The 26,839-nt window shown below is 37.8% G+C and overlaps 1 protein-coding gene across 1 annotated transcript in view; it reads left to right on the top strand.

Moving 5' to 3' along the window:
• The window catches only part of LRP1B (LDL receptor related protein 1B), a gene marked incomplete at both ends in the record, with an annotated part of 669,864 nt that overhangs the window by 407,015 nt on the left and 236,010 nt on the right, over nt 1-26,839 (top strand). The window contains 6 exons of the mRNA XM_084288908.1: nt 10,720-10,942; nt 13,297-13,468; nt 15,467-15,610; nt 17,025-17,261; nt 21,948-22,128; nt 25,065-25,284. Coding sequence (XP_084145034.1) covers nt 10,720-10,942; nt 13,297-13,468; nt 15,467-15,610; nt 17,025-17,261; nt 21,948-22,128; nt 25,065-25,284 — 1,177 coding nt within the window. The remainder of the gene's footprint in view (nt 1-10,719; nt 10,943-13,296; nt 13,469-15,466; nt 15,611-17,024; nt 17,262-21,947; nt 22,129-25,064; nt 25,285-26,839) is intronic.

Raw genomic sequence — 26,839 nt, 5'->3', positions numbered from 1 at the left:
GTTTGAGCTAGGCTCTGTGCAGTGCAAAGGAGTTGTCTAACCGAGTTTTATTTCTATCTGTTCAGCACTTTGCTGCTTCCTGTGTGACACTGAATCTACAGCTCCCTATGAGAAGATGCTATTATTATTTTACTATTTGCGCTCATTACTATAAATCCAAAATATTATGAACATTTGAAACATGTGTTATTCCCGTTATTTTACAGAAATCAGGGAGGAGCTGTAATAGAATTTCACTCCTATGAGCCCCCAAAATACCTACTCAACATTTAATTCCAAAAACAGCTACAAAAGATAAAACATGACACTGGAGAAACTCCTGGTTGTTACTCCTGCTAAAATACTAAAATAGCATGAATTTTCAAGGTGAAGTTATTCTTACAGTGTTGGATGCTGCATTGTACTAGGAAAAATAAAATAAAATAATAATAATAATAATAATAAGCCCAAATCCAAAGGGCTTTTGCCCAAAATGTAGCAAATGTTTTAAATTTGATGTGTAAGCAAGTACCTAAGACTCATCTGGTACGCTAATGACCATGGTTCATTTACCACCATGTGTCAAGTCAGTGTGGCTGATATATTTTCCTTTAGATGCAGATTAAAAAGAGAACTACTGAGTCCAGGAATGAGCTTAAATGTCAAAAAGGAAAAAATGTTCCTGCACCATGCTATAAAACATACTATTAATTAAGTGCAATTTTATTTAAATCAAATTACATTTATTTAGGTTACATGCAGAAGAAATCATATACAAGACTACATGACAGTCCCCTTCTGAGCATACAGCTAAAAGATCACCCGATACCACAAGCTTTAGTTTACCAGTGGAGCATTTCACAGATATTTTCATGCAGTCATTTTATTTAATTAGTTGATCACCTCTTCCAAAGAAGGTTCCCTGTTCATCACAGTCTGCATAATTTTAGTTATCCTGCAGTGTATCTTGCTGTATTTACAGTGTGTCCTAGAGTGTATCTGGCTGGTGCCAATCAATTCCAAAGGTCTGCTTATTAGTTTTAAAACAGGTTTTATTATTATTATTATTATTTATTTCATGTTATTAAATTTCATCCCATATCTGGTACTCTAATTCAGAGTTTTTCCCATGCTGTAATCCCTCCTCAAAGTGAGAAAAAAAGCCGATAACTTGGCGCCACTCGTACATTCCAAAGCATACAGTTAGTTTTTTTTTTCATTAAACAAGACTTCTCCCAAGATTAACAGAGTATCTTAGAAGCTTTCTGTCTTGATAATGATCCTTTTGGTGTAATTTCTGGAAATTAAATACCCCCCTTTCAACTCCTATTGAGATATACTGCAAATCTTTTCCTTTAATCTGAATAGATCTGGTCCACGGCAGTAACTTTGTCTAAGAAAGCGGCCTTCTCTCTGTATACATTATATTAATTTACACCTGCTGAAACTTCATTGCATTTGACTCTGCCCCATGAACCACCAAGCTCTTTCTTGCTCTTTCATCCAGTGATGAGACGCTGGAGAGCAGCCTAGAAGAGAGGGATCTGGGGGTCGTGGTAGACAGCAAGTTGAATATGAGCCAGCAGTGTGCCCTGGCAGCCAGGAGGGCCAATCGTGTCCTGGGGTGCATCAAGCACGGCATCACTAGTAGGTCAAGGGAGGTGATTGTCCCGCTCTACTCTGCGCTGGTGCGGCCTCACCTCGAGTACTGTGTGCAGTTCTGGGCACCACAGTATAAAAAGGACATGAAACTGTTGGAAAGTGTCCAGAGGAGGGCTACGAAGATGGTGAAAGGCCTGGAGGGGAAGACGTACGAGGAACGGCTGAGGTCACTGGGCCTGTTCAGCCTGGAGAAGAGGAGGCTGAGGGGAGACCTCATCACAGTCTACAACTTCCTCGTAAGGGGGTGTCGAGAGGCAGGAGACCTTTTCTCCATTAACACTAGTGACAGGACCCGCGGGAACGGGGTTAAGCTGAGGCAGGGGAAATTTAGGCTGGACGTCAGGAGGGGGTTCTTCACAGAGAGGGTGGTTGCACACTGGAACAGGCTCCCCAGGGAAGTGGTCACTGCACCGAGCCTGTCTGAATTTAAGAAGAGATTGGACTGTGCACTTAGTCACATGGTCTGAACTTTTGGGTAGACCTGTGCGGTGTCAAGAGTTGGACTTGATGATCCTTAAGGGTCCCTTCCAGCTCAGGATATTCTATGATTCTATGATTCTATGATTTCTCATTCTTCCTTCAAAATCTACCCCAGCAGTTTCCATCTTTTTGAAACTAAGCTAGTGAACCTGTAAGTACTTCAGAAGAACAACTTTTCTGGTTCTTCAGCTTAAGTAGAATGTGCTATCTTTTAAATGTCAGTACATTTGTAAGCCTTATTTTTTTTCCTACCACGTAGTGCTTATGCTAACAAACCCTTATCTTAGGTAACAGAAAACCAGAGGAAGAGAGAAGATGTGGAGGCAGAAAGTGGTATTTTCACTGTCATTTGACTGCTGTGTGGCATTTTCCATGGGTTGGGCCTCACTGACAACAGTGTAAACGTGAGCTTTAGGTAACCCTATAGGATGTGGAAGCAGAGGAAAAACCTTGAGTGAAAATAGCATATCAGTTACTGGGAAAGTTGTGGAGGTGTGGATTTCTTTGAGACAAGCAAAGTGCCGGTGCTGGTCCAGTCAGTCAGGCACTGTGAGAGTTTGAAGGGGTCATTTGAGATCTGGGCTTTCTCTAATGACTCCTAAAACTTAGGGCATCTGGAGTGACACAGGTGAGAGGACAGGGAGAGACCGAGGTACCCCACGAGAGAGTCTGAGGCACCCAGGTCTCCTCCAGCCCTGGCCTGAGGATAGGCTGGGACTGTTTTGCTACCCAGCCCACTCATTCATTTGGTCTTAAATCACAATGTGCAATCAGATATGTGATAGTTTATTTTCTACATTTGTTTGTCTTGCTTGAGCATTCCTGAAACTGTCCTTTGCTTGTTGTCATGGGGGATTTAGGTTACTGTATGATAACACATTCCAGTTCCAGAGATGCATTGAAGGAACACCTGAGGTTTAAGAGCCAACTTGGGAGTTAGAGGATCTATAAGAACTACAAATAGGCTGGCTTGCATGTTGTCCAGGGAACAATTTAAAGTCTGGGACCTGGCAGCTGAATACATAAGCTTCTGGACATGGTTACGAGTGTACCTCTTTCCTATTACAAAGAGGAATGAGAGATTGAGGAGGGTAATAAAGAATGAAAAATAATAATGACACAAATAAACTCAACCGTGAAGCACAGTTGTATGTGTCAGGAAAAAAACTTGCAAATTGTTTCATCATACCATGTATTGTTCCATGCATTTTTTATTTTTCTTTGCCAGAGAGTTGCAGAATTGTGAGATTGTGTCCCCTGAAAATTGTCTGATTGTGCTATCCATTATATGGCTTCTTAGGTGCATAAGAAGTTAAGATTTCTGTCATTCAAATGGCCAAATGTAGCTTTATGATGGGCACATATTTCTTTCAAGGCTAATGAGATAGGCAGATCATGAATGCTGTGATTGAAAGCTTGGAAAAGAGAAGTAAGTGACAAAAAAGAAGTTGGGGGAAATAAACAACAGCGATAAGGGAGGCATATCATGTTTTACAGCTGAAGAAAGTAACTGTCTGGGTCTGAAAGGAAATTCCTATTCAGGACAGATGTCTTCTGTCAGAAAAGAGCAGCAGGCCTCTTAAGACCCATCTTACTAGTTGGGGGAGGGGGTGATAAGAAGGGAAGGGAAGGGAAGGGAAGGGAAAGGAAGGGAAGGGAAGGGAAGGGAAGGGAAGGGAAGGGAAGGGAAGGGAAGGGAAGGGAAGGGAAGGGAAGGGAAGGGAAGGGAAGGGAAGGGAAGGGAAGGGAAGGGAAGGGAAGGGAAGGGAAGGGAAGGGAAGGGAAGGGAAGGGAAGGGAAGGGAAGGGAAGGGAAGAGGGAAGGGAAGGGAAGGGAAGGGAAGGGAAGGGAAGGGAAGGGAAGGGAAGGGAAGGGAAGGGAAGGGAAGGGAAGGGAAGGGAAGGGAAGAGGGAAGGGAAGGGAAGGGAAGGGAAGGGAAGGGAAGGGAAGGGAAGGGAAGGGAAGGGAAGGGAAGGGAAGGGAAGGGAAGGGAAGGGAAGGGAAGGGAAGGGAAGGGAAGGGAAGGGAAGGGAAGGGAAGGGAAGGGAAGGGAAGGGAAGGGAAGGGAAGGGAAGGGAAGATGAATCTGTTACCACAGGTATAAGAACAGGGACTGGGAAACCCACTGTTACTGTTGTCTGCTGATGGCGTTCTTTAGAATTTGTTTTTATTTGGTAACATGACTTTACTGTTGTTTGCAGTCGATGGGTTTGTCATTTGAAGATATTTTGAAATGTTACAGAGATTTTGTTGTTCAGATGGTGGGGAAGTAATCCCTGTGTTTTCCTAGCTGAAATCACTCTTATTGGAAAAACTCCAACCATAAGTTTTTAAGACTTAGCTGTTCAGTTATGGAACGGGTTACACTTCATAGCCTGAAGAAAGTCATCTGAAAACTGGGAAATCAGCAGAGGGAGGAGGATGCATGTAATAGCTGGTGATAGGATGACTGTAAATCAGCAGTGTAATAGAGCTGTGAAAATAGCAAATGCCATGCAGTGATGGATGAATCTCCAGCAGATGCAGGGAAGTTACGGTGCCTTTGTATAGACACCAGCAAGCTCCTCTCTGGAACACTGTATCCAGTGCTGACCATGCACTGGTCAATAACATGACCTAAAATTGTAATAACTGCAGAGAAGGGCAACATAAAAAGCCTGCCTTATGAGATGAGACAGATTGACTTTGTTTGCTTAGCTCTAGCTGCTCAGTAGACAGTGGAAGAATTTGATTGCCATAGAGAAATACATCCAGAGGGAAAGACAGGTGAAAAGAACTGTTTAAGCCAAATATGTGTGCTGCAAAAATCATTAGATTATAATTTAGTCTTGAAGAAATTGTCATTAAATAATTAGATGTAGATTCATACCTGTTAGAACAAACCATTCTGGAAGAGAATTCTGAAAGAATCATTGGGACAAAACAGCAAAATACTTTAATGAGTTTGAGAAGTTTGAAAAAGGAGTAATATTTGATTCCTGCAAAGCACCTGGACTTGATGAAGAATATGACCCCTCTTAGTCTTAATTACCAATGAGCAGAATATGCATCTTGGACAGTTTCAAGGAGCTGGGAGATTATTTAGAAATTCTGTGCGTGAAGATGTCTGGAACTCTCAAAGAATGAAATGCCTTAAAAAAATCAGTTTACTGCCATCATTTTTACTATTTTGTAGCTGCCCCAGACAGCATCCTCATTGGTAGTCTCAGGTTATAAGGGCTGTAGTGAACACAGGTCTCCCTGTCCCTGTTAGAGCTGGTCCCTCAAGGTCAGTACTAATGCGTAGTGCTTGGGTTGTACAGGCAAATGCAAATGGTATTCATTCTGAAATTGCTCTGTGACTTGATGAAAGATTTCACCATCCTCTGCTGAAAATGGATAAGCAACTCCAGCATCATTTGTGAGCAGGAGAATTAGTCTAAGTTGCAATAAATACCACTACAACATATTTTTGAGAACTCCCAAGGAAAGGAAAGACAGTGTAGTTGTGGGTCAGCTTCATGTATTAGAAATGCAATTCTGATTTAAACCTCATTCTAAAAATCTTTACTAGTATTAAAATACAGAATTGTATTTCAAGATTACATGGTAAAGTATCTAATTTCCTTAATTTAATTTTCAGTATGCTTTGATCATACAACAGCAGTTAGGCAATTATTTTCTTGTTCTATCTTTTGCCTCTACATTAAAAGATAAAGTTTTATTACTGTCAGTCTTCAGGAGAAGAGTCCTTATTTTTAAAATAAAAAGTATCTTATTTACACATTAAGTCATGATAGCTCCCTTAGCACAAATGGTGTTAATGTAAACCAGGTATTTAGAAAATTAAGAAATGACCTCACCATCCCTGAAAGGTGGACAAGCAACTTAAATTAGATTCTCTTTACTGTATCTATTTTTTTTGACATACAGTTTTTTTCTGAACTAAAAAGAGATCAGTTGTAAATGGCCCAGAGAGAAATAGCTGCAAAAGGCAAAGAATTATCATTTCTAACTTGTGAATTAGTTTTTTTTCTGACATCACACAGAAACATTAATCTTGTGCAAGAATACTGTGCACTAAGCAATCAAGTGAAGAGTCAGCTTGAAGTCAAGCTTCAGGTCTTTGTAGCTGCTCTGCGTATGTACGTATATATAAAAGGATCTATATATACACCAACAGAGATATACATGTAGGTGTGTATATATATATGCATATGTATACACATATGTGTATATATATGCAGAAATGCATACAGATGTATGTGTGTTTGATCTCAGCAACAACACAGTTTGGTTCTGTGATTGCAAAATGAGCTTTGATTTGAATAATTGAATCTTGAGATATAAAGTTCCATTAAATAATCCACATCTGATCCCCAAAAGTAAAGATTGTCAACTAGAGTACATGTAATGCTTTAACAACTTATTTTAAATGTAATAGGTATTGATTTTGTTATTGCTGATTAAATACATATACACACAGATAGTCACATATTTTTTTTGTTTGTTTGTTTGTTTTTTGGTTGTTTTCATTCCAAATGAAATATTTGCTTTGCAGACATATTTTTTTACTTTGCATATCATCTGTAGCGTGCACATTTTGATTATATGGGCCAGAATGTTAAATGTGTGCTTTTTAAAATGCTCTTAAAGTACAGCTGGGATACAAAATTACAACAAAGGACGAGACAGGAATTCAAAACTATTTTGATTAATCAGATTCCCAGTCAGGAATGGAGTTATCCCTCAAGAATGTTATAGGTAAAGTTTACTCTGCCTTATGGCCTGGTGATGGACTACTTGACCTTTCAAATTCTCCTCAAGTCCTACTTTATGATTCTGTGATCAATTCATTTTAACGTTTGACAACTGCTGTACTTACAGATAATTCTTATGCCTTCAATATTTTTACTGATGTTCTAATTTGTGTATTTTTCCAATGAAACACTCTTTAACTACATTTAAATTGTATTCTTATTTATTTGAAGATATTAATAATAAATGACATGGGTCTCATTTAGCTATTCAGCAACCATGTATTCTTTCTAGCTTAAAACATACTACAATGCTGAATTTCTATGAGATGTTACAAGGCTATAAATTACTGCTTTTCAACATAAACACGCCTTATATAGTGTTGATGCAGTGTTATTACCAGAAATGGTAATAACTAGGAGATAATTCACTTCATTTGCAAATGAAATCCTGATTCTCCAGGTAGTTTAAGTAACATTCCCTCTGGAATCATATTATTCTTTATAACATGTTAAAATCATGACAAGGCGGTCTTTGATAATAATCACAGAATCACAGAATTTCTAGGTTGGAAGAGACCTCAAGGTCATCGAGTCCAACCTCCAACCTAATGCTAACAGCCCTCCACTAAACCATATCCCTAAGCTCTACATCTAAACGTCTTTTGAAGACTTCCAGGGATGGTGACTCCACCACTTCCCTGGGCAGCCTGTTCCAATGTCTAACAACCCTTTCAGTGAAGAAGTTCTTCCTAACATCTAACCTAAAACTCCCCTGGCTCAACTTAAGCCCATTCCCCCTCGTCCTGTCACCAGGCACGTGGGAGAACAGGCCAACCCCCACCTCGCTACAGCCTCCCTTGAGGTACCTAAAAAGAGCGATAAGGTCACCCCTGAGCCTCCTCTTCTCCAGGCTGAACAAGCCCAGCTCCCTCAGCCGCTCCTCGTAGGACTTGTTCTCCAGGCCCCTCACCAGCTTCGTCGCCCTTCTCTGCACCCGCTCAAGCACCTCGATGTCCTTCTTGTAGCGAGGGGCCCAAAACTGAACACAGTACTCGAGGTGCGGCCTCACCAGAGCTGAGTACAGGGGGACGATCACCTCCCTAGCCCTGCTGGTCACGCTGTTCCTGATACAAGCCAGGATGCTGTTGGCCTTCTTGGCCACCTGAGCACACTGCTGGCTCATATTCAGCTGACTATCCACCATCACTCCCAGGTCCTTCTCTGCCTGGCAGCTCTCCAACCATTCCTCTCCCAGTCTGTAGCTCTGCTTGGGGTTATTGTGCCCCAGGTGCAGGACCCGGCACTTGGCCTTGTTGAACTTCATGCAGTTGACCTCAGCCCATCGGTGCAGCCTATCCAGATCCTCCTGCAGAGCTTTCCTACCCTCAAGCAGATCGACACACGCACCTAACTTGGTGTCATCTGCGAACTTACTGAGGGTGCACTCGATGCCCTCGTCCAGATCATCAATGAAGATATTAAAGAGGACCGGCCCCAGCACCGAGCCCTGGGGGATGCCACTAGTGACTGGCCTCCAACTGGACTTGGCTCCATTCACCACGACTCTTTGGGCCCGGCTATCCAGCCAGTTTCTAACCCAGCGAAGCGTGCGCCAGTCCAAGCCAAGAGCAGCCAGTTTCTTGAGGAGAATGCTGTGGGAGACGGTGTCAAAAGCCTTGCTGAAGTCAAGGTAGACCACATCCACAGCCTTTCCCTCATCCACCCAGCGCGTCACTCTGTCATAGAAGGAGATCAGGTTCGTCAGGCATGACCTGCCTTTCATAAAGCCATGCTGACTGGGCCTGATCGCCTGCTTCCCCTGCAATTGCTGCATGATGACTCTCAGGAGGATCTGCTCCATGAGCTTTCCTGGCACTGAGGTCAAACTGACAGGCCTGTAGTTTCCCGGGTCTGTCCTCCGGCCCTTCTTGTAGATGGGCGTCACGTTTGCTAGCCGCCAGTCGATTGGAACCTCCCCTGATAGCCAGGACTGTTGATAAATGATGGAAAGTGGCTTGGCCAGCTCCTCTGCCAGTTCCCTCAGTACCCTTGGGTGGATCCCATCCGGCCCCATCGACTTGTGCACATCTAAGTGCCGTAGCAGGTCACCAAACAGTTCTTCATGGATAATGAGGGCCACATCCTGCTCCCCATCGCCTTCCACCAGCTCAGGGTACTGAGTATCCAGAGAACATCCGGTATTGCCGCTAAAGACTGAGGCAAAGAAGGCATTGAGCACCTCCGCCTTTTCCTCATCTCTTGTAACTAAGTTTCCCCCCGCATCCAGTAAAGGATGGAGATTCTCCTTAGTCCTCCTTTTTGTGTTGATGTATTTATAGAAACGTTTTTTGTTATCTTTAACGGCAGTAGCCAGATTGAGCTCCAGATGAGCTTTGGCCTTCCTAATTTTGTCCCTGCACAGCCTCGCTACTTCTTTAAAGTCCTCCTTAGTGGCCTGCCCACTTTTCCAAAGCTTATAAACCCTCTTTTTCCTCCTAAGATCAAGCCACAATTCTCTGTTGAGCCAGGCCGGTCTTCTTCCCCGCCAGCTCGTCTTTGGGCACGTGGGGACAGACCGTTCCTGCGCCATTAAGACTTCCCTCTTGAAGAGCGCCCAGCCTTCCTGGACCCCTCTGCCCTTCAGAACCACCTCCCAAGGGACTCCACCAACCAGTGTCCTGAGCAGCTCAAAGTCAGCCCTTCGAAAGTCCAATACAGCGGTTTTACTGGTCCCCTTCCTGGCCTCGCCAAGAATAGTGAACTCCACCATTGCGTGGTCACTCTGCCCAAGACAGCTCCCGACAATCACGTCCTCCACCAGTCCTTCTCTGTTTGTGAAGAGAAGGTCTAGCGGGGCACCACCCCTGGTAGGTTCACTAACCAGCTGCGTCAGGAAGCTATCTTCCACGCTCTCCAGAAACCTCCTAGACTGCTTTCTCAGGGCTGTGTTGTGCTTCCAGGATATGTCAGGGAAGTTGAAGTCCCCCACGAGTACAAGAGCTGATGATTTAGCAACCTCTGTCAGCTGCCTGTAGAATTCCTCATCCGTCTCCTCATCCTGGTTCGGCGGTCTATAGCAGACCCCGACCAGGACACTAGCCTATAAGTGCAATTTAATCTCACAAATAGTTAATCTAGTTAAAATATTGTCAGGTTAATCAGGATTGATTTGTGTGTACTAAATCTACTGAATTCTAATGAAGGATTGGGTTGAGAATCTTCACTAGGAATTTTTACATCTTAGATAGTTTCCTATTACTCTTAATGGAATGGCTGATTGGATTTGTGGAAATACTTTAAAATTTTTTTTATAGTTGGTAGTCCTGTCCTGAATATTCCAAGGTGATATAAATGCACTACAGCCTAATGCATCTTTAGAAACATATTTTCAAAAGCCTGATGGTGTGGATCACTGTATTTGTAATACCTTGTATGTAACAAATTGTTCTACAAACCATCCAAGTGCTTCATGGTTTTGCCACTCTCTGGTACTTATAACTATCTTACCATATTTTTAATAAATAGTGGATATATAGATATATTTAACGTACTAATATAGTCTCTGTACATATGTATACTGACCATTTAAAAACAAATTGAGTACTACGTGAGGGGTGTACCTGTGGTGTAAGGAAATGCATTTAGAACTTCTGTACCTTCTGCTTTAAGAAAATGTCATGTAATTGTGAATTTGCTAGAGGATGTGTTGAATTTTTTGTTAATCACTGATTGTCAATGTAGATTAGGTACAGACCCTTTAACAACAAAGAATGAAAATTTATTTTGCACAGTGTCACCAGGAGCTTTGCACAATGCTCACACCCTTTGAAACTTACAACATTTTATTTTCTTTCTGCAGAAAGCTTTTCTTTACAGACTATGGGAACGTTGCCAAGGTTGAGAGATGTGACATGGATGGAATGAACAGGACATGGATAGTAGACTCTAAAATTGAACAGCCAACTGCTCTTGCACTAGACCTCATCAATAAATATGTGTACTGGGTTGACATCTATCTGGATAATGTGGAAGTTGTAGACTATGAAGGGAGAAAGAGACATACAGTAATTAAAGGCAGACAAGTAGGTATTTATTTGAAAATGTAAGAAAATTATACCAATAAATGAACATGCATAATGCTAACAGTAATTTGAGATTTTTTTATCTTTTTGCTTCATATGCATTAGACATTAAAAGAACCACCTACATGTTTTGTTTTCTACAGGTTTTTGTTTTTAGCATATTTTGCAACCTATAAACAAACTTCCATTCAGTGCTTCATTAACAATGCACCATGCAAGTCAGTCCTCATTGTAAAAGACTTCAGGAGAAAAAATATGAGACAATGGAAATATACTAGGGAATTATTAACGTCAGGAAGTTATCATGGCCAGTTCAGGAAGGGGAGACTAAGAGGCAGAAGAATATTCAAGAAACAGGAGAATAGCAAAAGATATTCATCTTTTCAGACCAATCTGGATGCCCTTAAATCATATTTTGTTGATGGCAATGGTGTTTTTCCCAGTTGATCCAGATGTTCAGAGTCATAAATACAAATGCTAAGACCGTATGAGTTTTGAACAGGAATATATCAATCCAGTAGTGTTGCTTCAGGGTGGAGAATGGAGTAGTAGGTAGCAATTCCACACAGTTGCAAGGCTCATGGAAACTGAGGGAAAATTAGCAAAGACCAAGCAATTGGCTGATTGCTACTTAGATCCTTCGAGCTGGTGTGGGCACATCTGCTTCTGCCTAAGGTTAAACAGGATGTGCAAAAATACATGCAGATACCTATTTACCTATTCTGCTGTAATTCTTTATTTGCTTCTAGGTACATACTGTTTACCAAAACTCAAATAATTGGCATAATCAGCAAAGTATTCTAAAGAAATTTAAGGGATTAAACTTTATTTCATAAGTACAAGCATATCAAAAGGCATGCTTTCCAAATGATACAGCCTTTCTGATTGATAGCCTGGACGGCTTTCAAAGGATTGTTCTTTATAGCAAGCATTTCCAGTCATGCATAAGATAGCTGAAAATCTTTATGAGAAGTAAAAACCGCCGAAACGAATAAATTAAATAAAAATTAATTAAGGCATTATAACGTGCATTGTAAAGAGTCACATTGTTAATATTGTAAATATAAAGCTCTCATGGGAGTCAAATAATAAAGCTTTAAATTGTGTGCAAATGGTAATAGGAAAGAAAGAGGATTATAATGCAGAGGAGAATTCAACAATTTGGTACAGATTCATCATTATTTTCAAGTCTGTTTTCTTTTTTATCTCTGGTCTTACTCTAATTGGATTGTATTTCTATTGGGTCTTAATGAAATACTTCAATTGATTTCAGTTGTTTTCTTTTAAATGGCTAAAAGCAGAATACAATGGCAAGATTTGGTCAGCTGGGGGTAATTTCCAGGAAGGACTGATGCACTGATGATATTTGATGCACAACAGGTTTTGGATTGTTTTTGTTTTTCTTTTGTGAGGTATGTCTGAATTTGGGAGTAAATCAGCTGAGTAAATACTTTGTGGTGAATAATTTATTGATTACACTAGTAAGATATTCAGCTTGTGAACATCTGCCAGCCGACTCTTGCTTTCAATATTGCTCAGTGAGATATTTTAAATATTCCAAATCTAGAGATCAAGCATAACCTCTAGATTATTGAACACATCACATCTGAGCTGTTACTGGCTAATTGACTAAATTTAGGTAATTTTTAATCAGTGTGCCCATGCGCATCAGAGATGAATAAAATTTTAGAATTTGTTTTTTGAGAAACAAGCAGTAGAGTGTGACAAAAAAACATATTCAAGTCTATCAAACAAAAGAATCACAGGTATAGCTTGGGAAACTGTGTCTTTATTTATTTACTTAAAAAAAAAAAAAGAAAGAAAGTTCAGATAGACTATTCTGCACTATTTACCTGTATTTGATTATATCACAATGAAAAAATTCATTAATTCAACTCATAAACTCTTTTAAATATCTGTATTTACTAGATTTATTAGTTAATGCTAGAGAATTGTTGTTAATAATATTAGTTAATATTAGGTATTAATAATTAATATTAGTTAATACTAATATAAACTGTTGTGCTTAACACAGTATGCAGGTGTTTTTAATTTAAAAGACAGAGAACCAAGGAAATTCAAAGGCTAAATGAATACAGGTTGCTAAATATTCTTATTTTTCTTCCTTTCTTATATTAAACTTTAGTCACTATAAACTGTCGATTAAAAGAGTGTGAACTACATTTGTAGTGTAGTTTCCGTGTATTTTTTACTAATTTTATCAACATACTGAGAAACTATTTTGTGCAGTTTGCCATGTGCATTTCACATTATTATTTAATGTTCATAAAACATAGCTATACCTACAATATTCAGCCAAAATAATGATTTTTTTTCCTCTCTCTCTTTTCCAGGTTAGGCATCTTTGTGGTTTGGCAGTATTTGAAAACTATTTATATGCAGTTAATTCAGATAACTTCAGCATTTTACAGATAAACAGATATAATGGCACTGATGTTCAGTCTCTTACAAGACTTGACAATGCTAAAGGGATTCGTGTGTACCAGAAAAGAACTCAAACAGCAGGTGAGATAAAAATTCCTCTTTCTAGGAAATGTAAACTGAGTTAATAGGTGAATGTGTGTTGAAGACTATTCTTCCATAAATATGTCTCACAAGGTGCAGTGAAAATCCGACACTACAGCAGAACTCTCTGTGACTTCTTCATCTTCCTAGTCTTCTGTCTTCTTCACTGCCAGTTTTAACCCTTCCCTGACCTCCTATCACTACTGGTTCCTGAACATTCAGCTTGGAGAACGGCCTAAGAGCCCTGGTTTGCAAATGCTCTGGATCCACACACTCAGCCTTTCAGAATTTAACACTCAAAATTGTTGTGTCCAATACTTCACACCTGGTTGGGTATCTGACGTTGGAGATTCCTCGTTTCTCTGGACCTGCTTTCTGCACAGGCTATACCCCCTGAGAGAGTCAAAATTCCTTGCCAAAAAGAATGGAGATGTAGTCAGGTAGCCCTCCCAGCCTGTCAGCAGAGTCATTGGTGAGACAGGAAATTGTTGTTAAGTTTTCCTTCACTTTGATAAATGCAATCTTTGACTTTTGTCAAAGAAAACCCCATTTTAGTCTATAATGAAAAACTTTTAAAATCTCAGAATTTTTGGTCAAATAGCAAATTCTGAGGTCCGTATGACTTGAATCATAGGTCTGATTGCATATCAGAACATCAGTATGATTTGTGGGCACTTTGCACAAAGTTAATAAGATCCAAAATGTTAACAATGTTAACAGTAATAGTTTATGAGCTTTTTTTTTTTTTTTTTAAATATATGACTGATAGCAGTAAATACTAGAATACTTGTTGTGACTGTTGGGATGTAAAAGCTAACACACCAATTCTAGTGATTAACATCAATGTTATTAAACAGCCTGACTGCTTTTAGAGATGTTTCTGAAGTGATAGCAAACTATAACTGATTGGGTGAACTAATTTTTACTCTATATCTGAATGCATTGATTTGCAGATGTCAGCGTCTGAAGGAGGCCGCAGAGACTCTCTTCTTGCTATAGGCCTCCCTCTTTTACCCCTGAGGGAGTCAGAGAGGTTGAGTATAGTATAGGAGAGACATGAGCACAGTGTAATCTTTTATTACATCCTGCAATTAATCTGTTCCTCTTGCCCTTTGTTCACTCTGCAGCTCCTTTTGTTTTGAATGGACATGTTTGTTGCTTGTCAAGATTTGCTGTAAAGGCTGTCTGAACTTGGTAGAGTTTCTGTATACCTTTAACAATATTGATCTTAAACCACTGGACTACTTTTTTAAAATAAATAAATAAAACAACTAAGAAGCTTGAGGGTAAGGAGAAAGATAAGAAAAGCAGTTTTTGAGCTAAAATACTGTTGTCCTCTTCAGTGTAGTAAATGCAAAATAGAATTATAGTTTTTGTTTTGTTTTCTGATATTATTTACCTTAAATAATTTTTAAAAGTGTATTTTATGTATTTATCTGCTAATTTAGAGCTGTGCTTTAGTTGGATTTCTGTCCCAAATATGGGGAAAATGCTACAAGACTTAATTTGTTCTTTAGTTTCTGCACAGGTATCTCCCCCAGAAATTTGCTGTCTAATGTTATTGAATGAATAGTGAACTGGAATGGGGTATTTGGCATGAGATTCACTCTGCTCTCAAACAAAATAAAACAAACAAACAAACAAAAAGAATCAGTCAAACAAATAAAGGTAAAGAAAGTCATATATCCCAGCATAGTGTTGCCCAGCAAACAACTCTATAGAAACTCATTCAGAAAGAAGTTATCCCATACAGCATGGTAGGCTTGATAGGCACAAGGTGGTCCTTTGGATATATGCATTTGTCCTCTTTGGGTATCACCTTAAAAAACACCTTCTTTTGTAATTATATTGTGAGGAAAGACTTATCATGACCAAAAAAAAAAAAAAAAAAAAAAAATCCCTTTTTTCCCTGTCTAAATTTTTCTACATGCTGATGCATATAGAAATGTTATATTACCATAACTGGATTTCCATTGTGCTGTTTTTTGCTCATTGTAGTCAGAAGCCATGCATGTGAGGCGGACCCATATGGAATGCCAGGGGGATGTTCGCACATCTGTCTGCTCAGCAGCAACTACAAAACACGGACTTGTCGCTGCAGGACTGGCTTCATCTTGGGAAGCGATGGCAGGTCATGCAAAAGTATGTTACTGAAATCAAACAGTTTGCCAGATGCTAATATTTCAGGTCTTAGTTAATGTGTTGTTTAACTTGAAATCAATAACAATATGGGCTGTCACATGGGCAGTTTTCAGGTAAAACTGCTTTGCAACATGTACTTGACATTTGATTCATTTACTCTTTTCACTCCTTAAAATGGTTTCACAGTTCACAGAAGTGACAAATCAGGGATGCTGTTTAAAAGACTTCAAAAAATCATTACAAGTTCCCAGTTTTACTCTTTTTTAAAGTATAAACTATGCGTTTATATTTTATAGGAAGAAATTCTTCATTCAGAGGGTGGTGAGGCCCTAGACCAGGCTGCCCAGAGAAGCTGTGGCTGCCCCATCCCTGGAGGTGTTGAAGGCCAGCCTGAATGGGGCTTTGGGCATCCTGGTCTGGTGGGAGGTGTCCCTGCCCATGGGGGGGAGGGGGAGGGAGGAAACTAGGTGGTCTTTAAGTTCCCTTCCAACGCAAACCATTTTGTGATTCTATGAGTCTATTTTTGTCTGATTTCTTGTTCAAATGACATTGATTTAGTTCAAAAGAAAGGCATGCAACTAAATGCTTTGATGGATGGTGGTAGATAACTGCATTTGACCTCAGTCAATCTTCTCCCTGTTTGAATGAACAATTCCAGCAAAAAAAAAAAACACTGAGAGGCACTGGGAAAAGAATATGTTTTAGACAACTTTAAGAGCTATACTTATAGTATGAAGTATTAAGGATTTTTGTAAGTATCTTTAAGAAAATCTCCTTAACAAACTTCAGTTATTCGAAATTAACCTACCTAATGAAATTGTAAAAAAAAAAAAAAAAAAAAAAAGAAGTAGGAAATATCAGTATCCATGTTTTGTATCTCAGTATGAAGGAAGTCAGCATGTCAATTTGTTATATTCCTTCCCATCTGAAAGAATTTTACTGTAACTTTTTGTTTGCTTCTGAGAAACTTCAGGTGAAAAAAAAATGGTGTTTTGAATTTGCTGAAGTTTACAGTCTTGTTAGATCTAATGATTGCTTCAGTCGTGGTCTACATTACCCTGATAGATCCTAATGAATTGTAAAATTAAATGTCTGCAGTGCTATATATGTGCATTTTACATTAGATGCAAAGTTATTCTGTGATCTAGCATTTCTTTTCAGTGTGAACTTTTATAGAAAAAATAATTAGATGTAAGCAGCTCACTGAAGTAATTTGTATTTTAATTAAGGTAATGTAATTAGGTAGATTTCTTGAGTTTAGATACCTTTGGAATATATGAAAGTTTAATTTTTGGTATTGAATAACGCTCCTGCTCCCCCACTAATTGTGCTGGTTAATTAAACAGTGACATTATGCACTGTAAAGAAGATTAGGCAGCATCAGTTGTTTATGTTTGTAATCTTTCTTTTGCAGGACCAAAGAATGAATTGTTTCTTTTTTATGGGAAGGGACGCCCAGGAATAATACGGGGAATGGACCTGAATACCAAAGTATCTGATGAATACATGATCCCTATAGAAAACTTAGTCAATCCTCGTGCCCTGGACTTCCATGCCGAAACCAATTACATTTACTTTGCTGATACTACCAGTTTCCTAATTGGACGACAGAAAATTGATGGCACAGAGCGAGAAACAATCCTCAAAGATGGTAGGCAATGCTAACTGATAGTGACATTCAGAGAATCTCACTCAGGAGAAGTTGAACTGACCTTTACAGATAATTTAAAACTTTGTTTAAATCACCTATTGAAAACAGACCCAAACTAGACCTTGAACAGAGTTGGAGACATTTTTTTAGAACTTCCTATTTATTTTTCTATACTGCAGGAATGCTAAGTTTGGTTAAATTGCTCTGCTGCAAATTCTTTCTGTTTAGCCTATACTCCTACATTTCCACTGCATTCTTTCAGTAGGTACAGTGGATCCATAATGTAATTCCTGTAATTGTTTACTAAACTATCCAATGTCCTTATGAATATTGTGAGACTTCTTACTTACAACCTGTATCACAATGTGGTTTCTGGAGTTTATTCAAGTAGATTGGCAGAGGAAGACTTTCTGTAGTACTATCACTTGAAAACTAATTAGGGGGAAAAGAAAAAAAAAAAAAAAGTGATTTCTCTTTGTCTTTCCTGATGTATTTTTCCTTGTATCTGTGGAAGCAACAGGAAAATCTAAACACTATTGAGAATCTGAACTAAGATACTTGTACTGTATATTATAGCAAGTAGAAAAACTATCAGCAGTTCTCTAGTTTCCACCTCTCTCACCATACTGTGCAGAATCTCCCTGGTCTAGAGGCACATCTCTTCATATTAAATGCTATTTCACTAACTAAGCCTTTAGTTTGTCAACCCTTCTTTTTCTTTAACAGACATTTTTCATGAAAGACTGCTTCAGCAAGATGTAGTTACTGCCTCAGTTGAAATACATTCTGCAGTAATTATTTTCTAGTACTCAAGAAAAAAAAAAAAAGCAGCATGAATATCCATCTTGCTCTTCATAGAGCTTAACGTCTCTATTTGTAAATTGAAGCTTGAGACTGTGAAAGTTACTAAAATACTTTTGCATTAATGGAGGGATTTTCATTCCCCATGATTCATAACCCATGTTTTAATCCTGCTGCCTCAGAGACAACTCCCCCATTTGCAGTGCTCTGGTGCTTTTTTTGGTATAAGGTCTCTCCTCTCTACAGACCTCAAAGTCTGCATGCAGATCCCTTCAGGAGTAGCTACGAGGAGCTTGGTGATAACATAATAAATGGTGGCTGTCTGAGTAAATAATGAACACTGAGGTGCCAATCTGGTAATTCTTCACTGTGTGTATGGAAATGGGTAACATACATCACTGAATCTCTACTGCTGAACTTTAACTAAACAACAGACATTTCATTTTACAACAAGCTAATCCAAATGTGGAGTGAAGGTAGAGTGGACAGTATATAGACTTAAACATTCACGGTCATACCAAAGAGTATCCTTGCTGAAAGGTGTCAGACAGGTTGAGGTTAGCCTAATCAAACATGCAAACATGAATAAACATTGTATACCAGATCAACAACTTGATGAGATTCTTTTAAATAATTTTTAACTGTAATTTCTACTCTTCATAAATACAACATAGCAAAATGCCAAAGTACTGCCAAAAGAGATGTGCATTACTTAATGATGTATTGTTAGTGTTCCTAATATTTAAAAATAAATAAAATCAGTGTCATTCTTTCCTCACTCATTTTCCAGAAGCTTACATTGTTAGTTAGAACTTGATGTATTTTCATAACTTTAAGGAATGTTTAAAGAACACTTGTTAATGTATTTATCATGATTTTAAAAATTAATATGGCCTCCAGCCATACCACCTCAGCTTTTATTTCTGTCAGCTCTCAAGAGCTCAGCAGGGATAGATTAAATCATTCCTTGGTGGAAGGCTACTGGAGAAAATCAGGTGTGTCAGGAGGTGGTTTAATATTCGCTCTGTACAGCATGCTGCTAAGGAGCTCTATCTGTGTCATTTCTCAGATGAGAAGTTGTTATTTTTTGTGACTATCAGGTTTTGCAAGAACAGATATGCTAGCTCAAACAACACTGTAACTCAGATAATTACAGTTTGCCTACATGAGAGCCTGATCCTACAAGCTGTTGACTGGCAATTGAGAACGCTGAGCACCTAACACTGCTGGAGTTTGATTTCCGATACAGCTTCAGCTGTGATTTCTTATTCTTCACTTTGGAAAATAAACTGCTGTGTAGTATTGATAACTGTTTGACAGCCCACAGCAAGGCCTATCCCAGAGTTGGCAGCACAACTGCAGTAAGTGTACTTTCATCAGCAACAGAAAATGCTGTAATAAAAGTTTCAGACTTGCTTTTTAAATACATTTTTTAAATTTAAAAAATGGAACGAACCAGAAATTTTTTAAAGGGACTTAAGTATTGTTCAGTTGGAACGCCACAAACACACACTCTCCCTCTTTTATTCTTCCTTTTAAAAAAAAACATTTCTTTGACTCCCTGATGTTATTTGAGGTCACTGTAAGCCTTAATGATTTATATCATGGAAAACTTGGAAATATTAGCAAGGATGGGCAAAGGCTAACTTTTTGTTTAAACAAGGTAATGGTAAGTCTACACAGATCTTTGGAATCTATCTATCTAGCTGGTTGGTATACAGAAGAACTATTTTAAAAAATGTATATGCTTGTGTTATGTGTAGTATTTTAGGCAACATTAGTGCACATGATTTAACTGATATTAATGGAGCTCGGCCATTCTGTATGAAATTGCATACTGTGCTTATAATCTCTTATACATTTAAAACCAATATGGCAAATTGTTGCCTTTAGAAATATGAGTTTTTAAAAATCTTATATTTGTATTTGAGCTTCAGTTCCCATGTTAAAAAATAAAATAAAAATCTCATCTAAATAAGGAAGCTTTAGGTGTTACATATCTTTAATTCCTGTTACTGTTCAGGTCACTGCAGTGGTACAGTGTATTTTGCAGTTCAAGGTTTAAATTTAGAAATCAGACAAAAAAAAAAAAAAACTGTGAAAAAAAAAGTGTGAAATACATCGCAGCTTTACATGCATACACCTCCATTTACATACATCTCCACAAGTGTTAAAGTTAACATAGGCAATATGCTCGGGATAGAATGATTACACACACTAGAGAGACTTCTAATCCCACATTGTTAACTTGTTTGAGACAAGCAACTTGATAGGGATATAGTGACATTATAACTCTAAAAAACATTGTTCAATGAAAGGACTGTGAAGTCACTTGTCATATTACAATGCTATTGAGATTATAATGACACCTTTTACAGATGCTTTTATTGCATCCAAGTCTATAAAAAGCCCAATATTTCATTTTTGGGATAAAACTCATATTTTATCTTGGTGTGTTTTTGATGGTACCCTGTATATTATCTATGGGTTATAGTAAGCAGTAAGTTTTTTGCAGTCTGTTAAATAAGTTATGTATATTGTGACTAGGTACAAGTGCCTTACATTCCCATCTGTTATGAAGAATTTCACTGGTTTCTTGTGGGGAATGGAATAATTTATTAGAGCGTCAGTAAAGGTGTTTGTCATCTAAAAAAAAATAGTATTGGTGAAGAGTTTGTCCCAAGGAAAACAGGTCTGATATGTTGCAAAAAAACCCTCATAGTTATGCTGAAATTATTAAACTTAGTAAGTACGGCCTTTCCATTAGTGCTTACTAATTGTATTATGGGGAGGCATCTTTTGTGATGAAATTTGAAAGTTTTAGAGTATGGCATTAGCCTTGCACAATTTTGTTGTGGTAAAGATAACTCAGACTATCAAGCTGAGCTGTGCCAAATCATGTAGGAGTGATATAGGAGGACGAGGGATTCCACCTACAGTTTTACCTCAGAAGACTACTACAGTGAGCAAAGCTTTGGGAAGACCCTGGGGTGGGTGGCAGTCAGGTAACCACTGGGTACCACCACTTGGGCCTGTCTCAGACCTCTTTCATGTGCCTCCTCTTGCTGGTGGCTGGTGTTTGGCTCAGAACAACCCTGAGGTGCTCACAACCAGACCCAGAAACCTTGGGGACCCAGCAATAGAAGGACACCCCCAGCTGCCACACGGTGGTGGGGTGGGGGTGGCAGGCAGTGTTGAAGCATTGGTTGAGTTGAGATGGAGCAAGAAAAGCATGCCCCAAAACTAATGGGATTGTCAAGGGCTGGTTACATGTAGAGGTGTTTTGTGGGCGCTGAGAGGTGGGGATGCTGCTGGGGCACACTGTTTGCATGTGTATTGTTTGCTGTGTTAATGATGCTCCTGTACGTAGATGTGGAGAATTACTCAAACTGTCGTAATGTTCTTGCTTCTGTCCTTTGCATGGTCAATGTATATACAATGTATATTTTGCTTGTTTTTTTTTTTTTTTTTTTAAATAATGATATTTTTTTATTTGTGTAAAAACAAGATAATTTAGATGGAATACTACAGTTAATCCTCAAAGCTTCTCCTGACTCGGGTGATATAACAATTTGGGGTTAAAGTTAAGAGTTAAGTAGGATTTTGTTAAATAGTGTTTTGTCTGAGTCTGATTACAGTTAGCATATGCAGGGCTTATGGCCTAATACACAAATTTTATGGCCAGTAGGTTGTCTTCAGCAAAAATTAATTCTGACAGACACAGCAAACTTCAGTATTGTAATTCAGCAAATATAATTAATTCAATAAAATAATCTAATTTAGCTATATGTATAAGATATTGTCCATTATTGACATTAATGGATAGTGTTAGAACATGAATGTATAATATTAATATTTTATTACTGCCCCTCCCTTCTCTCTCAGATCTCGATAATGTAGAAGGCATAGCAGTGGACTGGATTGGAAATAATCTTTATTGGACAAATGATGGCCACAGGAAAACAATTGCTGTAGCCAGACTGGAAAAGGCTGCTCAGAGTCGGAAAACTTTGTTGGAGGGAGACATGTCCCACCCTAGAGGAATTGTTGTTGATCCTGTCAATGGGTATGGAGTAGTCTATCATGTTTAATTCATATCTTTATAGGATAAATACAGGATTGAATTTTGCTTAGGATGGGTCTGTAAAGCCAAATGGTAGTCTAAAATTCTGCAGTAGTCTAGTGTATATCTCTAATTCCTGTAAAGAATTCTTGCCTGAAGCCTTGAGAAGAATGTGTATGCTCAGACACAGCTGAACCTATGTCAAGTTAATTTGAATGTGATTCACTTTTTGCTTGAACAAATTGAGTGTATCAGACCTGTATGTATTTTGTAATATTAGGTGAACTTTATAATACTCTTCTTTATTTCTCTCTTTTTAAGTCTCTATTTCTCAAGTTAATTAAAATCATATCCTTGTACACATTAGTTTACAAAAATAAATGAGACAGGTATTTTTCATTACTAATATAATAGGTTGTGATAGGCTGCATAATAAAAAGAACATTATATTAGTGTGTTATGGTTGTGGTATACCTAAAAATTCACTGATACATTTATTCAGAAAATTGTCACTGGGGAATGATTTAGGCAGGTAACTCTAGTGTGGCTGGATTGATTGCTGTTTTTCTAGTACTAGAATGTATTTACACTATCAGGTTTTCACTTTTGAGCTTGTCCTTGAGGAATGGAAGTGACTGTGGACAGGCTATAATTAATTAAGGTCAGATAGTAAGAATGTAAAATCAGACCACAAACCATAACCATACCTACAATTACTTTGTTAAATTTTCCAGCTCAGTAAATGCATGGCACAGGAAATAGTGTATGAAGATGTATTATCTGGAAAGGACTATTATATAAAACACTTCTCTAATAAAATAACTTGCCCTTCATGATCATGCTTCCCATGGAAGCTTTTCCTGAGGGATAGCGTTTATTATGGCATTCTAATTATGTTTAGAAAATATTAGTCTTGATTTAACCAACACAGAAGTATTAACTGCATTTTGAGATACAATTAAAGCACGTTAATGTAAATGTCCATTACTGTAAGCATGTTTTAGTTTATGACATGATAACTAGAATAAGTACAGACAAAAAGTTAACGGGGGAAAGCTCATTAATTGCTCTTTAGCAGTCATGTAAATAGGTATAAAACATATTTTGGCCTTCAGTATAAATTCCATACTGGCCTGTGTCTTTCCTTGAGCTTTACAGCATATATAGGTTTTAAAATTCTGTGGTTAAATGTGGTGTTTTTTGAGGTAGACATACAGTGAGATTTGTAAGCGTCATGGATCAAAAATTTGTTTATGTTCTTAGCATATACTTGGAAAGATACTAAAAGAACCCAATACAACTTTCTTCGTGTTAGAATCATGTTAAATAGAGAAGAAACAAAAGATGTACACCTTCATATCTCTAAATCTGTGTAATGAAGGTGTAACATTATTTTTTTTCCAATTTCTTAGATAAAAAACAAACTGATCAAATTATTCTTAAACATAAAAGTGATGTGAATAAAATGCTTGCCCAGTAGATTTGAAATTGTCTTTTAATCTGATTGGATTTGTCAGGAAAAACGTTTTTTTTAGTTCATTACTTTCCTTCCTTTGGACACATGGAGACAATCAGGATTAAAATTCCAGGATTTTATTCTTTAAAGTACCAACAAATTAGGTGGATTGGGATTACAGAAATTATTTCAGAAAGTTTGATTTCAACAGATTTATGATTCTAAAATTAGGTGAGACACCTAAATACCTAAGAAGTCATGACACCTTTAATACTTGGTAGTAGCACCATATTTGTTTAAGAAACATAAGCTGTTTTTACTCTATTTAATATTTAATAATGGCAAATCTATATTTGGCTTTAAAGTATACATCTGTTACAAAGTATTTTCCTCATATTAACATTACCTTCTATCACAGGATCTGGAAAGCTGTTTAGGGGCTTCATACATTACATACTGGCTTCTATGTGTTTCTTTCCATGAACCTGAACAAAACATGAATGTGTTTTTGTAAGAAAAACGTGGTACTTCTTAGCATATTTTCTACCCTCAGCTTTTGTATAAGTTCAGGTTATGTATTTTAAGTTGTTGAAATCAGAATTGTCACCAGCAAATTCTGTAATAAGGTATCATAAATACCCTAATACAATAAAAAAAAAGAAACAAAAATGAAAAGTAAACACAGGGTGAGTTTATAATGGCCAGTAGAGAGTGTCTCAATCTAAGTGAATACTGTTAGATGACTTACTGCAATGTTTGCTTGATTTTTGAGAGTAGGTACTTATTTTTTGTAGTTGTTTTCGTTATCTACACTGCTGCACTTAAAACCGCGAAAATTGCCTACTAGCCCAACTAGATAATTTTCAAATATTTCTAGACATCTATTTCTAAATACTTTTGTAAGGGATAGACTGCTCATAATAGTTTCAGAGTAATTTGGCTGCTTTCACGTGGGATGTGAAGTTCACAGAACATCAAGGTTATCCTGTAGCTATTCAACTAGAGTGCAACTAATTCATGTATTGAAGCTTTTTGATATAGTATTAAGTATAATAAAAAAAAAATAATCAGCTTTGCATCAAAAGGCAAATTAGACTTAAAAACAAACAAACAAACAAAAACCCACAAACTACACAACAGCTAAAGTTCAAATTTCATGACAAAGTCAGTAAAATACTGATTAAAAAATCATAATTCTGGTGTGATTAAAAAAGGTCTTAATTTTTTCACTTCTTATGTCAGTCCATTTGGTGTTTGTGTAATTCATTACAATATGAGAAAAAATCCTTAAGTGTCATTTTAGCAGCATCCAGAATACATGGAAATTGAATATCATATAGCAGTGGAAAGGCATGCAAAGACTTGCAAAAGACAAAATTGCTCTGGCTTGTGGGTATACTGTTTCAAACTTCCGTTAAAAGTCTACAGTATTATTCACATGATTAAAATGGTATCTAAATGTTCATTTTTTATGATTTCATAGCTGGATGTATTGGACGGACTGGGAAGAAGATGAAATAGATGACAGTGTGGGAAGAATTGAGAAGGCATGGATGGATGGCTACAGTCGGCAGATTTTTGTAACATCAAAGATGCTATGGCCAAATGGTTTAACTCTGGACTATCATGCCAATGTGTTATACTGGTGTGATGCCTATTATGATCACATTGAAAGGATATTTTTGAATGGAACTGACAGAAAGGTAAAAGAAAAATACTGCTGCTTTGCCACAGGCGTGCTCTTTCTCTGGATTTTATTGTGTTATGTTAAAAATACTTTTCAAGCTTTTTAAAGTCTCTGTAACCCTGTGGCATGTCCAGTGTAATCTCTGTTGAAACAAGCGATGTTGGCAGTCTCCTGCAGAAGAATAAAATACAGCTTAAAGTTTTCATCTTTACTTTAGAAAGTGACACAAAAGTTGTTATTTTTTTATTAATATATTTTTCTAATGTGACAATGAATTTCATCTGGATTGATCCACCAAACTACAGAGAGCTTTTCAGTAAAAAAAATAAATAAATAATAAAAAAAAAAAGTCTTTTGACTCTGCCAGAGCAAGGCTTTCGTTTGGCTTTACTGCTTTTGATGAATCTTGGGACATTATTTGAACATTTGCAGTACTATGTAGAGAGGAAACACTCAACAAGTACAGTCAACGATAGAGAGAGATTGTTTTAGTTATTACTAATGGCTGTATTACCTAGATACAAATCTTTATAGAAGTCCTATGTTGTTTTCTAGAAGGAACAAGCACAGAATAGACATATGGAAAACAGATGAAGCTTTAGACTGGAAACTAATCAAATGGGGGAGGTTTAGCATCTGTTTCATAAAATTAGTACCTTGACAATTGAAATGTTTTCTTTGGCATTAGTAGAGAGTGGCTGGCATTAAGTCCTTTTACTTCCGTGTAAGCATTTTTTTCACAAATTCACTCGTCCTTTATTCATGATTCCCTCCATATGATGGCCATATGATAGGACCAATACACAGATCTCTAGTACTGAAAATAGTGACTGTAGACACCGTTCTCCTTGGTACTCGACCCTGTGCAAGCACATACTGCTTTTAAAATCAGTATATTGGATTATCTGCTCTTAAACCTGTATCAATGCAGTAGTGTTGCAGTTTGTCGCAATAGCTAGGTTGGGATTTACATTTAGTGTTTTTACTTTTGCTCCAAATCCATTATGGTCCTGTAATGGAGGGAGCAGGAGGGTAAGTGTACTGGCAGCAAGGCAATTTTAATCAAAGATCTTTGTCTACTTGCCATGTTAGACTTGTTGGAAAGTTCCTGGACAGAACAGGTCTAAACAAGTAAATACAGCTGCCATGAATTACACATGGATTACTAGTGAGAGATGCTGTTTTTGCCTCCTGCTGTAACTGCTGAATAATAAGAAGCACCTGTCTTTACAAGCTTTATATTGAAGTGTCACAGAATTGTTCTGTTAGTGGTGGTTGTTGTTGTTGATTTTTAAAGGTTTTCTTACATAATCCTGTGATTTAAATAAACTTTGGAGACGTCTGAGTAAATTGTATGCATCCAAAAATAACTAGAAGATACTTGCTTTTGATGCTGGGTCCTTTGTTATTTATTCCAGGATATTCTGGTTAAAATATAACTGGGTCAGTAGCATCTTTAATTCTGTAAGTGTTGATATAGTGAAGACTTGGGGGCTGGGGAATTTCTAAATTGATTCCACCAGTAGTTGGTGGGTGATTGACTGATGAATTAATTTTTATCAAAAGCAGTT

Source organism: Netta rufina, assembly GCF_964035555.1.
Source record: "Netta rufina genome assembly, chromosome: 6".
Classification (NCBI taxonomy): Eukaryota; Metazoa; Chordata; class Aves; order Anseriformes; family Anatidae; genus Netta; species Netta rufina.
Note: the sequence above shows the minus strand (reverse complement) of the source record. Positions and strands in the feature narration are given on the sequence as shown.